The sequence below is a fragment of the Cucurbita pepo genome, chromosome LG16, assembly GCF_002806865.2.
Source record: "Cucurbita pepo subsp. pepo cultivar mu-cu-16 chromosome LG16, ASM280686v2, whole genome shotgun sequence".
Classification (NCBI taxonomy): Eukaryota; Viridiplantae; Streptophyta; class Magnoliopsida; order Cucurbitales; family Cucurbitaceae; genus Cucurbita; species Cucurbita pepo.
This window is the reverse complement of record NC_036653.1, coordinates 4,216,013-4,233,049: the sequence shown is the minus strand read 5'-3', so window position 1 is coordinate 4,233,049 and position 17,037 is coordinate 4,216,013. Positions and strand designations below refer to the sequence as shown.

The window sequence follows — 17,037 nt, the reverse complement described above, 5'->3', positions numbered from 1 at the left end:
TAGACTTAAAAATATTCCACCTTGGAATAGTTTGTGAATATATTTTCTCATAAAAATTATTATTATTATTTAATCAATTTTGATAAATTTTAATTTATTGTATTAAATAATTTAATAATGATATTTTAATTTTTTTAATAAATAAGAAAAAAAAAATTATGAATCGGGTGGAGGCTGAAAAAAAGTTGGGGACAGAAAAATGGAAAATAAACGACTGTAAGTTACCAAGGAAGTAGCGTGAAATCTACTTCAGAGGGAGAAGAAGGAGGCAAATCATCGAAGCTCATCGTTGAAGTTGTATAAAGAAGAAGAGATCCAGGCGTTTAATGCCGACGGAGGAGTTGTTGTTGTATTCAGAGAGCGGCGGAGCTATGGGGTGGGGGTGGTCGATCTGCGAGGGAGTGGTGGCTGTGACTTCGCTTTGCCTTCTTGGATGGACGGGGCTATGGTTCTTGAATCGAAGGCTCTACAAGGAGTACGAAGAAAAGCAAGTCCTTGTTCAAATCATCTTCAGTGTTGTCTTCGCTTTCTCCTGCAATCTACTTCAGCTCGTTCTCTTCGAGATCATTCCTTTTCTTTCCAAAGAGTGAGTCCTCAGTCTTCAATTTCTGCATCTTTTCTCACTTATGAACTTACTGTCAATTGTTTTTTGTGTTGTATGTCTGAAATTTTGAGTAATTCGGATCCGTTTCTTGTTTAATTTCTGTTCTTGTGGAGTACTTGGGGTTGAGTGGTTGCTTATATGGTTATGTTTGAATTAACTTGGAGAAGTGGTCATTCCTTTTCTGTTAGACTATAATCGGGCAAGTAACATAAGATTATATAACTTGGAGAAGTGATTAAGAGGTGATCTCTGAGTTTTCTTTGTTGCTGGATAATGGGAAAAAGGAAGAAGATAGATGGGATTTAGGGACAATGGTCAGTTCAGCCCTAAAGAAGAAAAACAAAAAACCCCAGCTAATTACAGTATTTAGATTGAACTTGGATCAATAGGCTGACCTGAATGGAGGAGTACCTCAAGCTTCAAGATGATAGGACCCTAAAATTCAACCAATGCAAAAATTTCACAACTCAACACTCCCAAAATGGTGGCATTCTCCATTAAGATCATGAATTAACAGAAACAGCACCCCGAAATGTATAATTTTCATGGTTGAATTGTTGCAGGTTATTCAGAAGTTTGGTACATTAATCTTTGTTTACTTTAATTGCTGCAGGGCGAGATGGATAAACTGGAAGGTGGATTTGTTCTGTCTGATATTGCTACTGGTTTTCATGTTACCTTATTATCATTGTTACTTGATGCTTTGCAATAGTGGTATACTTCTTCCTTTCTAGTCTAATAACTGAATTTCATTATTTTTGCTTTCGTTAAAATTATTTCAATAGAATGAAAAAATCGAATACACTTAATAATCGACAATCCTGTTTGACAGGATTTAAGGTTAAATTTGAAGTTTCATTTTTCAAAACAATTTGGTGTAAATCGTTTAATACATTTGCTTCCTATAGTCATACCTCTCTCATTGTAAATTGGGATTTTTTTTTTGTAAATATCATGAACAACACATCACATCCCTTTTGTAAATCTCAATCATCAAGAAGTTATCTCTGACAAAAAAAAAAAAAAAAAGATAGTACTTTATTTCAATCACAATTGAAATTACAATTTTCTTTAGAACACAACTCACCAAAATTTCAACTTCAAATTCAACCTTTAATCCCTTCAACCAAAACCTAACCTTCCTCCAAATTAAAAATACACATCCATCTCCAATTCCCAAAGTTCTCAGTCCACAACCATATTTAGAAATTTAAAGATTATTCCTCACAAGGTTCAACAGATTCTCAACTTAACCAACATTAGTCTAGGTGATTTTAGATCTGATTTAGAGGAGAATGCTTACTCAATGCGGTAAAAATCTTACCAAACATGCAAGAATTTCATCAACTTATTATATCTTTTGATATGACACCAAACTTCCATTGAAAACGTGAAATGGTATATGAGAGATAGCAAAGAAGTACCCACACAAGAGGAGACCCAACCTACAAAAATGGCTTCCAATCCAAAAAAATACACCTAATTGATAATTACAAGAGGCCTTAGAGGTGCGTCCACAAGGAAGTATTGGAAGCTTTGGCCTCAAAGTTCACAATGATGTTACTGATTCTGTTTGAAGATGTCCTGCACGTCAGATTTCAAAGGGACAATCAACTAAGTAGGATCTTTTTGCATCATAGCCATTCCCTGAAAAATTGCTGATCATCATAGGAGTTTATCTGTGGATGACCTTCATAATGTGAATGAATTTTGTTTTATAATAAACAGTTGATCGACTCAATAAGAGGAGCCATTTTATTCCTTGATAAGACATGATGCTGTTAATATGGGGGAAATTTGTCGTTTTGTGAGATAGTTTGATTGTATGGGGCCGTGGAGTCCATTTTATTGTGACAGAAAGTTAAGTTATCCTAAAAAACCACTGAGGCAAAAAAATTGGCGTCCTTAAAAATTTATATTCAACAATACATGCTCGATTGCAAGCTCATGGACAAACTAAGATAACTGATTGAACATTGGGCAAAATTATTGTTGCACAACAATACCTCAAGCTGACTTTGCCTCTAATTTCAATAAAATACACCAATTGGCTTTGCCTGTACACAGTTCGAAATTGCCTGAACAGAAGTATCTCTTAGAACTGAACTTTTTTTTTTATTTTTTTTTTAAAAAAAGAAACAAATATTTTTGTGGTAGAAGAACGTTTTCAGCAATGGTGGTCACTTTTGTTGTTCTCAACCTTCTTATGTGATGCTAAAACATTTATTTTAGGTGTACGGAAGGAGCGGGCAGCTCTTGGAGCCATGTTATTCTTACTGGCCTTTCTTTATGCATTTTGGCGAATGGGCGTTCATTTTCCAATGCCTTCTCCTGATAAAGGTTGGCTATGTTTTTTTTACTTTATTTTTTTCATTTTACGACTCTTCCAGATATTTTAAATTTTTGCTGTATGCTTTGTTAGTACCTGTAATTGAATAACCCCTACCCCTGCTCTCCCAAAATTCAATGTTCACTTGTTTCTCTTGACTGTAATACTTCTAAAAGCATAAGTCCTATCCTCCATTCTCGTTTTAATGACGTATTCTTTTGGATTGGTGGAGCCCTTTTCTATATAGTATTCTCTATGCCTTCTTTCTTCAGGTTGTCTTTTTTGTATGCCACTCTTGTTTTCTTTTAAGTTTCTCAATGAAAGTATGTTTTTCATAAAAATAAAATGAAATAAAAAAAGAAAGAAAGAAAAGAAAACTTTTTTTTAAAGAAAGGAACTGAACTTCATTGATGAATGAAATCAAGAGAATTCTTCCACCTAGATATGAGATTAGTGAGACTATAGTCCTTAAAGGAATTTGTACATATGCACCTAAAAGCTGCAAAGAGCACCGAGTAAAAAAAGGGGTTGTATGGCTTAGCTTTATCATTGAAAAATGCAGTTATCCCTCTCCCTACTAATTGTCCAGCAAAAAGCTCTGACCAAATTAGTCCAATTTACTTTCCTTTGGGCTTTGAAGGGTACCCCATTGGTGTCTATGAGAGGAAATCATGAATGTTAATGGGTAGCACAGTGAACCATCTGAAGGATTCCAATACTGTTGAACAAAATTGCATGGCAAAGGAGCAAGTGATGAAGAGGCGGCTTTTAGATTCGGATGCTTCCATGCACAAATTGTAGCAAGAGAGAGATAAAGCCTGATGTATGAGCTTTCTCTGCAGACAATCATTGGTGTTGATTCCCCGTGGCTGAGTTCCCAAAGGAAAATCTTCGTTTTCCCAGGATATTTTCCATCCCAAATGCTTTTGTACAGAGATTTAGCCTTCTTGTTATGGCTATTCTACAGAAAATAAGCTTTTTTTATTTGATTGAAGGGAAAAATCACCATGTAGGTCAAAGAAGGCTCCGGAAGTCCATAGCTACCATGTAGGTCAAAGAAGGCTCCGGAAGTCCATAGCTATCTACCAATTCCTCATTTAGAACGACTGCACAAGGAACCTTTTTTCGCATTCACCATTTAGCATCGAGGAGCAATTTTGGATATTTATCGTCTCTATTAGTTGAATTCTAGTGTCTTCACTGTCCTACCCAATTATGGAATTTGAATGCATGTGATTGCAGATATATGCTAGCCTCATGTGTTATTCCTGCTTTTGTTGCTCCATTTGTGCTATTGAGTTCTAACTTCATTGCTTCCTTTGTCAGAATGTTTGGGAACTTTGCTCTTCAATCATTCTGTAATTTTCTCTGTTTGATATTAATAAAATATGGGGCGAGTTTTTGTAAAGCCTAGAATAAGATTTCCTGGTATAGTTTTTGTTTTACGTAATAGTTTAGCTTGTCCTTTATGTTTGTTTGTAACTTTTCACATATCAATGTAAAGCTTGTTTCCGATTGTTTGTTTTTTTTTTTTTAAATATTCTCTCTTCAGGCTTCTTTACCATGCCACAATTGGTCAGCAGAATAGGGGTGATTGGGGTCACTGTGATGTCTGTGCTATCTGGTTTTGGAGCTGTAAATTTGCCTTATAGTTATTTGTCTCTCTTCATCAGGTAGCTGTTTCTTATTCCTCTTAATATAATCATTTGGGCTGAATTGAATTCTGTTTTTTTCTTCTAGATTTTTTTTTTTTCCCCATTGGAAATGTCTTTTATAACTCCTTTGGATTGTAGCTTTCTCTTCCCTTCTATTTTGTAATTTTCATACATTAATGATATTATTTCTTATTAAAACAAAAAATTTTGGCTGCATTTTCAGTTCAATTTTTTTTCTTCAGTAGTGATTTGGGTACTCTGATTCTCGTATATTACTACTTCAAATATTGCCAGTTAAAACATGAGATCATGGTGGCAACATGTAATTCATCTTGAGATGAGAGGCTTTAAGTTTGATAGGAATGAAGGAAAGTCCTTCATGACCTTGTTCAGTTAGTAGCTGCAGAAGTGACCCTAATGCAACTATTATCCACTATAGAAGTGCTTTTAAAATGTATTTCTAACTTGATGTTGTTTTAGTTTTTTATTCAAATTAGCACTATCTTAATGGCTAGAGCTTTGCATTTCTCATAGTGCATATGGTTATGTTATATTTTGTAGAGAGATCGAGGAAACTGAAATTAAGGCATTGGAAAGACAACTAATGCAATCCATCGAGACTTGTATTGCAAAGAAAAAGAAAATTATTCTTTCACAAATGGAGATGGAGCGGGTTCTTGTCTCAGAGGAGGTATCTTAATATTAGCTCTATTAGTTGGTAAATCTGGAACTTTATGATTTGTTGGTATTACTAACTATTTATTTTTCATGTTGAATATATAATTTTGTCCCCAATGTAATGGCAGTTTTCGGTTTTATCTATGATCTCTTAAAATTTTAATTTTATCCTATAAGTTTTAGGTTTTAAGTTCTTAGTTTTTCAGCTGAGTTCTCCTTAACTTAAGAAATAATGTTGTGAAATTTTATTCTTTTTTGTCCGATTAATTTTTGTGAGGTGGTTTGTTGTCAACATAGTAATGCTTTTGTAATAATTTGCTAGGTCTTTACTTCTGGATAGAAGCCCTTTTTTAATAGTTAGTTTGGGTTGGATCTCTTGGATAAATTTGTTTCCATGTTTTTTAATGGAAGTTCCATTACCCATAAAGAACATTGCGTTTTTATTTGGTTCAGTCTATTTTGAGTTGGGTAAATTATTGCATGTTAAACTATGTGAAGTGGATAGGTGTTCGTTTTCTTGGATGTGTCAAAATTACTAAAATAAAACCCAAGATATTTCCAACTCAGTTTGATAAAATGTAATTCATATTGTGACATCATTAATGAAATTGAATGCTTATTGTGACAGTAAGAACTTGTTTAAAAGAAACTTAGACACATACAAGATCTTAATATTTAAAAGCATCACCAAATGTTAACGGATGAATGTTGCAGAATTCCAAGTCTAGATCTTTCTTCAAGCGGCTAGTTGGTACTGTTGTTCGGTCAGTACAAGAGGACCAAAAAGAGCAAGGTTAGTTGTTGTCCTTCATCCTCTTAGAATTAATTTTTTCCATCCTTTTCTTTTCTTTTTGTTTTCTATTCCCAAATAGTTTATTACCTCTTTCAATTGCTTGCTGTATCTGTCTGATATTCATTTTCTCATGTTCTTTCTTTTTTCCTTGATAAAGTGTGACTTCTGGTATTGCTTATTAAAAAGATTCATATATTAACCAGAAAAAAGGATGTGAATGAAGTGCCATGATTTTCAGAAATTTATGTCATTCTCCCATGATATTCTATGATTATCCTTATAGTTTTATTCTCATTTTCTTCGTTTCACCTTTGTTCTTTATTTTATTTTTGCCAATTCTCCCGGTTCTGCGAAGATATTAAAAACATGGAAGCAGAAGTACAAGCTTTGGAGGAGCTATCAAAGCAGTTATTCCTGGAAATCTATGAACTTCGTCAAGCTAAGGTTTGTGCTGTACTGCTGTATGAATGTAGAAATTCCTAGCATAATTGCTTATATTACTTTATCCATCATCATTTGTAACGGCCCTAGTGTGCTTTAAATTTCTGTATGGGCATATAGACTAGAAAGGTTTTTCCATGTCCTTCAATTTTACAAGTTTGGCTTTCAAGTTCACTGGATAGTTATGCTTTATGATTGTAATTTACTATGTTTTTCTTTCCAGAGGTAGGTAAAAATGTCGATATCGTTATAGTAGAAGTTACTGTGTTGAACTATTGAAAATATTGCTGGAAACACAGGGAGGGTGGACAGTTTAAGTACTTGGATATAAATATTTGTGTATGCATGCATGTATGTATAAATGTATATAGATAAGATTCCGATACTGTTATGAGATATTATCAAATGTACAAAACATCTTAGGAAACTACAGAATGCCATTCTATTTGGAAGATATCAATAATGGAGAATAATTTGAAAAAGAAAACTTTGGCTATGGCATTTCGGAAAAGAAAAACAAGTCTTTCGGAGAATGGTGGTGAAGAGCAAATATGGGTGGATTCTTCGAAAGACCTAAAAATTAAGATAAATTGGAGAGATTTGTTTAGTCTCTGGAAGGAGATGGCAAAAATATCAGATTTCTTTTAGAAGAACGTGAGTCTTGAATTGGGTGACGGAAATGACACTCTCTTTGGGAGGACAGTTGGCTTATGAACCATCCCTTGAAGACGTTGTTCCCTTCCATCTATAGCATTTCTAACGCAAAAAATAGCAAGGTTCAGCAGCTTTGGGAGCAGTCAGGTTTAAACTGGGACTTAAAGTTGAGAAGGGTAATGTTTGACAGAGAAACTGAGGAGTGGAGCAACCTTGCTGGAAATTTGGAGGCCCTCTTCTCTTGATAGACATGGGCATCCCTCGACAACACAAGAAACACAGTACCCTCCTGCACATTTCTTCAAAGATCTGCATGCTGTCCTGTATTTGGATTGATAATTGTTTATTCTACAATCTGGGGGAATTTATGAACAGCATTATGTATGGTAGCTGAATGCTAAAGCTGGATGATCTGAAAATCTGAAAAAAAAAAGAAAAGAAAAAAAGAATCAAAATAGTCAAGATAGTCAAGATAGGTTTTCTTTGAGAAAAGTAATTTTTTGATTTGATATGCTCCAGTCATGTGTAATAGTCCCAATTGTCTTTACGCAACTGTACCAATTAATGCTGAGTTTTCCAGGAAGATTAGTAAATTACCAGTGCATTGTTAGTCACTCAAGATGAAGGATTAGCAATTGTTGTTCTTACCATTTGTTGGTTCATATATTTCTCAATACAACAGTTTCTTACATGGGAAACTACTTCACCGTTCTTCTGACTTGGCAGGAGGCTGCAACTTATTCACGTACCTGGAGAGGTCATGCACAAAATCTACTCGGCTATGCATGTTCTATCTACTGTGTGTATAAAATGATTAAGGTTTGTTAATCAGCTTTTTTTATTACCGTCTTTTGTCAGTAAAAATGATTGGTTCTTGTGTTCAATAATTTATTATGAATTTTGGCATGATAATATTTGACAATAGATATTTCAAGCCACATTGGTGGGCTCTATAATAAATTGATGTGACAAAGAAATTGATTCGACGGAATTTCTAGATTAATTCTTTCATTAAATTGCTTATTAGTTATTAGGAACAAATACCATTTCATTTGATTTTCTGGAATAAAATATAAAAGAATGTCCTTTCAGTAGTTAATTACAAAGAACATGTCCAATGTGACATGAGGGGAGTTAAACTGTAATTAGAAAATGGAAAAGACGATTTACTTCAGATAAAGCTCACAAGGAAGTAGATTCAATAAATGTATAGATGCTTTGGTGCTCATCCGAGGATATTATTGCATTTNAAAAAAAAAAAAAAAAAAAAAAACTAACAAAATTTTGCTAGAGAGTCTTCTTCTCCTTGAATGGGTAACCCGTTAGGGAGAGGGAGAGAAGAGTGATGATATCCCCTGGTCTTGTTATGCACCATCCAAAAGATTCTAGTAGAATGGTGCAGAAGGTTGAGGCAAAGTGGCAATTGCTGAATAAATGGATCTGTGTCTCTTGGTTTTTCATGCAAAGGTGGCAGCATTGGGGAGAGAGAGATAGCTTCGGGGACCTCTTGTGAAGCTTGTCATATGTTGATGCAAGAGTAGCTAGGTTCCCAAATAAAGAATTTGACCTTGTCATTAGTTAATGACCATGTTAGTTATTTCCATTTTTCTTTCTTCTCCAGCAACCATGATTGATCTTATGATTTTTTATTTCCCACATATTTAATGCTTCTAGCTTGTGACAGAAAACTATCAACCAGGAGGTTACAGCTCTTACTAATTAATCCTCAAGCCAACAGTAAAACGGAAAAGAATAAGAAAGTACAGTTATTCCCTAAATCACACTTTACTATAATTCTCGTTTTAAGAAATAGGAATAACTTTACATGCACTACATAAATTATACTATAAAGTTCTGTATCATTTAAACTTGATCATTTTAATCTTGATCTTTAATAATGTCATAACTTATCTATTGTTGCTTAGGAGTAATCTGTAATGACTCCAAGTTGTTTCCTTCTCAAATTCTAGTATAAATGTATTCACATTAAGATATCTGATTCATTTGATTTTTTTTTCTTTTTTCCTGTTTCTGCAGTCTTTGCAAAGTGTTGTTTTCAAGGAGGTATTGTTATAATTCTCTACTATTGATTTTATTAATTCAAATCATATCGTAGATGTGGATTCCCCTTAAGATTATTACGTTCTTAGAACCATGTTTTGTTCAATTCATATTCTTCCCACTTGATGTATTCTATGTTTTATCATTATTCAAATATATAGGCTGGCTCAGTTGATCCTGTGACAATGACGATTAGCATATTCTTCCAATACTTTGACATCGGGATCAATGCTGCATTATTGTCTCAGGTAGTCTTTTAAACAAGTTCTTACTGACAATCTTAATGAGGAAATCCTAGGGTATTCAATTCATTTATTCATCCACAGATTCAAATTGCAGATGATTCTTGTAATACACCTTTTGGTGGTGGGAGTCTACTATCCCTCCTCTTATTTCACTCTTCAATGAAATTCTCTCTCTTCTCAAAAAATTAATCAGATTTAATAATGATCAAACAGAACTGTTAGGGGAAGATGGAGGCTCTGGATATCTGATCGACCATTTAATTCATATTTCACAATCTTTCTGTTTGTGGCTTCTGTTAATCCTTTTCTGACTGCCCTGCATTTTCTTGGAGTTTATGGTCATGGGACAAGCCAGACGGATCATTAGACATATAAATAATGCAAATTTATTTCAATGAACTTTTCATTTATGGGTCTTTTTTTTCGTAAAAAAGAAAAAAAATTGTGGTTTCTGTTGACCTGTCTTTTCTGACATTTCTTTTTATTTCTTCTGTAGTATATATCCCTGCTATTCATTGGCATGTTGGTCGTAATATCTGTACGAGGTTTCTTGACCAATCTAATGAAGGTATGAACTTTGGCCTTCATTTTAATTGCTTGTTTTTAGTGATATTTAGGATGTTTTTTTTTTTATGCCAGTAATGCAAAATAACTGAACGGATGTTCCGAAGTGACCAAGTATCCCCATGTTGTTGCTACTTCCTTATTTTGCTAAAGGAACATATACTGTAAAAGTAATTAAGTTTAGTTCTGAAGCATGAGGCCATTTTCTCTTGCAAGTTGTCCACATGATTGTGATGTTCTTGATTCATATAATTTAGATCCCAGTGTATATTCCTTTTCCTTTCGAGGTGTGTCTATCCAAGTGTGACCAAGCACAACCATGAGCTGCTTTTCTTTTTTATTGCGGTGAAAATAATGCAATTATTTGGGCATTTATAGTTTCTACTTGTAATCTTTTTCTCCTATTGTTTGAAATAATAGCTTGTTCCAATACCTTGAAGCCTAAATATATACAATTTTCATTTTACGTTTTTTTTTCCTGGTGTAGTTTTTTTTTGCAGTTTCTAGAGTCGGGAGTGGATCTTCGAGCAATGTTGTTCTTTTTCTCTCTGAAATTATGGGAATGTATTTTGTCTCCTCTATCCTTTTGATAAGAAAAAGCCTGGCAACAGAGTACAGGTATTTTTTTTTTTATAGGAAACATAAATTTTCATTGATAAGATGAAATTACAAAAGGGGACCCTATCCAATGGACCACAAACTTCTCCAGTTGGTGGTCATGAGATTAGATAAACAATAATTACAATAAGTATTTATGATTTTTCTTGGAGTTAGAGGGCTTCAAACTACCTCTTGATGATCTCATGGAAAAAAGAAAGAAAAGAAAAGAAATTAATCACCTTTTTTTATTTATTAATGCTAATTGGAGACTTCTTTTGTAATCTATTTGACTTGCAAAAATTTTAAATTCCCCCATTTTTTTTTAAACTTTTTCTCCCTCCAACTGTAAGTACGCTTCTTATTCAATTTTCGAAACAATAAATAATGCCCATCTTTGAATGTTTGTTGCTGTATAATTTTAGTGAATAGCCGGTTACATATTGATCTATTACTAATAGCCTTTCTTCTTTGCCAATGTTCGTATCCCCTCAGATTGATCATAACAGATGTACTAGGTGGAGATATTCAGTTTGACTTTTATCACCGATGGTTTGATGCGATCTTCGTGGCCAGCGCGTTTCTTTCTTTACTTTTGTTATCAGCACATTATACATCACGGCAAGCTGACAAACACCCAATAGATTAACCCAAATAAGGTATGTACATGAAAGTTCCTTGTTTAATTATTTTGCCACTTTCATGCATTATTTTTAATTAATTCATGAAAAGATAGGCTTAAGGAAGTTTCTTTAAAATATAATGTAGTTCTGATGGCTCCACTTCTAGGATCACTTATTATATTATACCTCTAGCTATGTGATTCAGCAGCTCAGCCACGCCTAGCATGATTCATGAACGCAAATTCAAAAATCATTATTGCTTAAAAGAGTAATCTAATTTGTACGTACTATCCAGAATATCATTGTCAATGTCTTGGTGAAAAGTTTTCTATTTTGAAATCCTAATGATTCTACCTATAAAGAAGTCAGATCTTTTGTAAATGTTTCTGTGATTAGTATGTTAATACCATAATGTCTGGTTCAATTAAGGAATGTTGTATTTTAAGCTTTTCAATGTAATAATAACTAATACCATTAGGAACCAAAGCCATATAAGTACAAATCTGCCGTGTACTTAAAAAAGTTGTATTTTAACAATAACTAATACTATTCATTATGTAATGAGCAGTGCTTTGTGTGTGCCATATGGTTGATGCCAAAGTATTAGTTACTTAAAGAACTATCATTTAAGGGATTACATCTTTCCAACCCGATGCAGATCGAGATTACCGAGTAGCTTGGAGAACACAATTGAAGGCTATGGAACACCTCGAGATTGGACTATATCAGTTAGGCTGGTTTCTGGCCTTGTCTGGATGCACTGAGTGCAGTAATAACGAAGAACATCGGCATTGTGATCTTGGGATGGGATGAATTCTTGTGTTCAACCTCGTGTACAGAAAAATGTCTTACCGACTGACGGTATCGAACTCTTTTCGTCTGTAGTAGGTCAGTATTTGATTTTATTGGTTATGTTTCTATATATCATTTTCTCAAATTATGTCAAGCAGTGAAATGATGAGTTTATTATATCTGTGCTTAGTATTTTTTGAGCTGTGATGATCTGTAATGATCTGTAATGGGATAGCTCTTCTCATAGAAAGGTCTAGCAACTCTTGGGTGTGTTCTGTTCTCCATAACTCCTTTGAGATTAAGCTCCAGATGTTCTGATGCTTCACTCTATTTCAATCTGTTATAAAGAACTTAGGAGGAAGCTAGGTATCTAGGCCATTAAGAGAAAGATTGGCAACTTCATTAAAACAGGATACCTTGAAGCTATTTGCATGCTTCATTTGGTGGTAGTATTTTGTATGCAAATTATTCCATGAAAGTCCTATTTTGTGCTTGGAGATTCTTTGAAGAACTGTGATGGTAATTGTACAATTAGGTAGGTTTGTTCCATTTCTGTCCACGGAAAAACAATTCTAGAATTTTGAAACGTGATAGTTACACTTATATTGGCGTCTTTAATTAACGATGATACACACAAGCTAGTTGATTTGACACAGTGCGATAGAGACGATTAAACAAAATAAAGTGACGTGTTTTAAAGTGAGTTTTTTTTGGATCTATATTACTTTGGATGGTAGAATGTGATGTTGGATGATGAAAGTCCCACATCGGCTAATTTAAGGAATGATCATGGATTTATAATCAAAGAATACTCTCTCCATTGGTGTGAGGACTCTTGGGGAAGCCCGAAGCGAAACCATGAGAGTTTATGCTCAAAGTGGACAATATCATACCATTGTAGAGAGTCGTGTTCGTCTAATATGGTATCAGAGTCATGCCCTAAACTTAGTCGTGCCAATAGATTGGTAAATCCTCTAATGTCGAACAAAGGACTCCAAAAGAAAAGAAGTCGAGTCTCGATTAAGGGGAGGCGTAACTTGTTCGAGGGGAGGTGTTGGATGATGAAAGTCCCACGTCCGACTACTTTAGGGAATGATTATGAGTTTATGATCAAATAATACTCTAACCATTGGTGTGAGGCCTATTGGGGAAGTCCAAAGTGAGCTTGTGCTCATACCATTGTGGAGAGTTGTGTTCGTATAACATGTGAGACTTTTTTCAGTTAAGTTATGGAATCCTATTTAAAGGTAGAGGAGAAAGGCAACAGCGAGAGACCACTATTACTCTTTATTTAATTTTTTTATTTTTTATTTTATTACGTGATCATAATTCCCTAGTTAAGATTAAAAAAAAGCATGGACATTTTTCCTCCATAAGTATTTATGAGTTCATATTATATTATAATTTTCTAAACTTTTTTGAATAAAAAAAAGAACAATAAATTGATATTTTAATTTCGAAAAATGTTTTTAAAAATTTAGATGTAAATTTTCATATATAATGAAACATTTTGAAAATTTTTAAAAAATATTCTAAATTCAGTCACCATATTATAAAAAAAATAATAATAAAATAATAAATTTCTTCCATAATGGCAGCTTACAACCCATTATGGAAGAAACCATTTAATTTAATTTAATTTAATGTACCCATTTTTCTCTCATCTACACACAATTATTTTGCTTTCATTTATTCTCAATTTCACATTATTTGGTCATCGCCTTAAAAACCCACTTCATAATTATTACTTTATTGACTCTAATCTTTCCCAAATTTCGAGAGAGCGTTGACACGAGTATAACTAAATAGTGATCGACATCAAAAATTCGAACGGTCGTGCACCTACGTTTGTTGTATGAAAAAGGAACAAAATACACTTTTAGTCCTTGAATCTTAGATTAAGTATCATTTCGATACGAAAATATTCGAAATTTATGATTTCAGTCTTGAAGTTTGAAAAAATATGTTTTTTTTAATCTTTGCCGTCAATTTTCTATGACTAATTCTATCAATTTAAGCCCCCAAAAAAGATGAAAATGTTTGAGATCAAAGAACCGACAAAAGAAAAACACACATGTCAAAACCGACACANAAAAAAAAAAAAAAAAAAAAAAAAAAAAAAAAAAAAAAAAAAAAAACCCACATGCCAAAATATACCGCTAACAATGATGAGAAAAGCTCACAACTCGAGCAAAGGCAAGAACTTCAGAAAGCTCAACAAGATGAACCATGGCGTAGATAGTTCAAGCTAGATGTCACATACAATGATTAGGACTGTGTCGATTGCTAACATGGTTGTTCCAATCTAGCTCGTAGTCTTTTGGCAAATCCTTACGAAATGAGCTTGTCTAACTAATCATACCACACCAAACAAGTACTATTGCAACAACACTTACGACATTGGGAGATCTTGATACTCAACATTTAGGTGAAAGAACGAATACTTAAAGATATTGCTTAATGCATGCAAAAACGCCAAACTGCAATTGTACGAGTAATGCCTTTAAAATAGCGAAACTAAATACAAAAATCAAATTCTGTTGGCTTACCGTGAATATTAACACGTGGGTCAGGACCGCAACGCTCGTCTCTATTTTCATAGCTATTTTTTTTTCATATAATATAAATTCATCTAGTGGGTCGTGGGTTATCTTCGATTTTAGAGCTTCCACGTATAATGTCTATTCTTCTATTTATTATTGTTGTAATAGCATAAATTTATTTCTCTTTCAATACCTACTCGGATGTAATATTACTTCAAGTACTAGCCGCTGAAAACACACTCAATATAGTCAAAGCTCGGCCACCAAACCCTATCTACCTATACAAATAGGCACTAAGTGAACATCGTCGTAAATCTTACCAAGATCAATTAAACAATCAGAATAACGTCACCTCCAAGAATCAACTATAAAAAATTCATCGAACTATCTATATCATAAACGACTTTGTCGACTATATCTTTGAAGGACGGGAGGGGACCTTAGGAGGCCAAGAATAGAGCAAAACAAAGCAACCACCATTTCAAGTTGATATCACTAACTTAGAGAAACTTTGTCATAGATACTCAAAATAGGCATCTACCTCCATCATAATATGCCCATTACCATCACCCTATGCCCACTATCACCCGAAATTTTTATTAATTTATTAAAAGTACAGGGACTAAAATGAAATAAATTATCGGAACTAAAATGATATTAGTATATTCAAAACATGTTCGTAAAATATATATAAATTTGATATTAATATACAAATAATCGTCTAAATTATATATTTGTATTTACTTCGTAATAAGCTTATATGAAAATAAAAAAATATACGGGATCAAACCGTCTTCTTTAGTTGAAAATTTAAGTACTAATACATGATATCGTGCATGCAAGTATACACTAATACAAGCAACAACACTAGACCCGAACCAATTCTTTGTTGCATCAGATTTTTTGAAATAAAATTTAACTGTAATAGTATTCTCAGTCTTGTTTCTCCCATGATTTAGCTCCACGTGAATGTTGATTTATTTTTGAACTAAGCGTAGGTGTCCTACTTACCCTAAATCTCTCGAGAAATATGTAAAGTATAATGGATTCTTATAGGATATACGATACGTTGGACTTTCTATTCATTCTAATTTTCTCAGACGCTAGAAATGTGTCATTACGTCCTTTTGGTTGGTCAAATATAAAGAACAATTTGACGAACGGAAACGTCTTAATAGTCAGAGGAAAATAAAGCGAAAGTGATTCCCGTAATAGTAGCGAGCGAAATGGCAACAATTTAAGCTGAGCAAAAAAGAAGGAATTCTCTAAATATTAAAAAAAAACCCGAAACACGTTTAAGGTAAACAAAGCATGAATGACTTACTAATTAAGAAAGATACACGATAAGATTTAAAATGTGCCCCGCCTAAAAGAAAATTTAATTTAGTCACTCATATTGTGAAATGAAAACGACTAAGTAACCGAAGAAATGAAACTTAAATAGATCGTTCGACTGAAATCCACAATCATCTGTTTCATCCGCTCGGTTTTCACGTCGTGCTATCCCGCTACGACGATGTCCTTTTATCGTATTCCACTCCTTGTTGTTCGGAGTCCCAACTTTTTGGATATGTAACGCATTCACTACTATGCAGTTGAATTAGACAATTAGTTAAGGGTGCTCGTGGATTGGATTGAGTCGGGTTGAGACATCTTTTCTGTACCCAACTCAATTATTTAGGTTGTAAATTTTTTTCGATTCAAGTAATTTTTATTAAATAATGATTGGAATCCAAATTCAAATTTTTATTTTTAATAAAAAATAAAATATTAACTTATAAAATATCTATTTATTTATTTTGAAATGATTAATTTAATATATATTTAAAAAAATTACTGAAATAAGTCAAATTTATTTTTAATAGCCTTCCAAAATAAGTAATAAAAAGGATAATTACAGAATTAAATAAAAATAAAATAAATAAATAAATATATATATATATATTTGAAAGACAGTTTGGATCGACCTAATTTAGTTTTAAAAGAACTCATGAACCAACTCAACCCAACCCAACCAGTACAAATTGGATGGAGTTGATCGAATTTTTTGAACACTCTACATATAGTGATGCGTTCGGTCTCTGCTTCTCTGGGAGCTTCCATTCAAAATTTATAAATTTATATTTAATTTGTTAAAAAATTAATACTAAATATTATGTTAAAATAAATTATGTGCATTAGAGTATATTAAATAAATAATTAAAATAATAAAATAAATTTATATGATTAATTATTTTTAATTAACATAATATTTTAAAAAAATATTTTAATTAGTTTATGAAAATACTAAAAATAGGAGAAAATTAAAATAATTAGAAATCAATAATCTATTTAAAGAAAACAAAAATCCAATAATTTATGAGTTACAATATTATATTGGTATCTATTAAAAGTCTAATTTCCATTAATTTCAATTTCTTATAGAAATTTTCTTTCCCTTTCTTCACCAAAAAGGAGA

The 17,037-nt window shown here is 33.0% G+C and overlaps 1 protein-coding gene across 2 annotated transcripts; it reads left to right on the top strand.

The window, feature by feature from the left end:
* Positions 1-172: 172 nt before the first annotated feature.
* Positions 173-12,485, top strand: LOC111777194 (GPCR-type G protein 2). 2 transcript variants are annotated; one of them, XM_023656671.1, is made up of 14 exons: positions 173-586; positions 1,218-1,318; positions 2,837-2,944; positions 4,486-4,606; positions 5,150-5,279; positions 5,981-6,059; positions 6,415-6,503; positions 7,881-7,973; positions 9,192-9,218; positions 9,377-9,463; positions 9,957-10,028; positions 10,512-10,642; positions 11,117-11,280; positions 11,903-12,485. In XM_023656671.1, the coding sequence occupies exons 1-13, from the start codon at positions 327-329 to the stop codon at positions 11,268-11,270; spliced, it is 1,452 nt and encodes a 483-aa protein (XP_023512439.1). In that variant the 5' UTR covers positions 173-326; the 3' UTR covers positions 11,271-11,280; positions 11,903-12,485. The 2 variants fall into 2 exon arrangements, with proteins under 2 accessions (XP_023512439.1, XP_023512440.1); XM_023656672.1 differs by having other exon boundaries at positions 11,813-12,485.
* Positions 12,486-17,037: the final 4,552 nt, after the last annotated feature.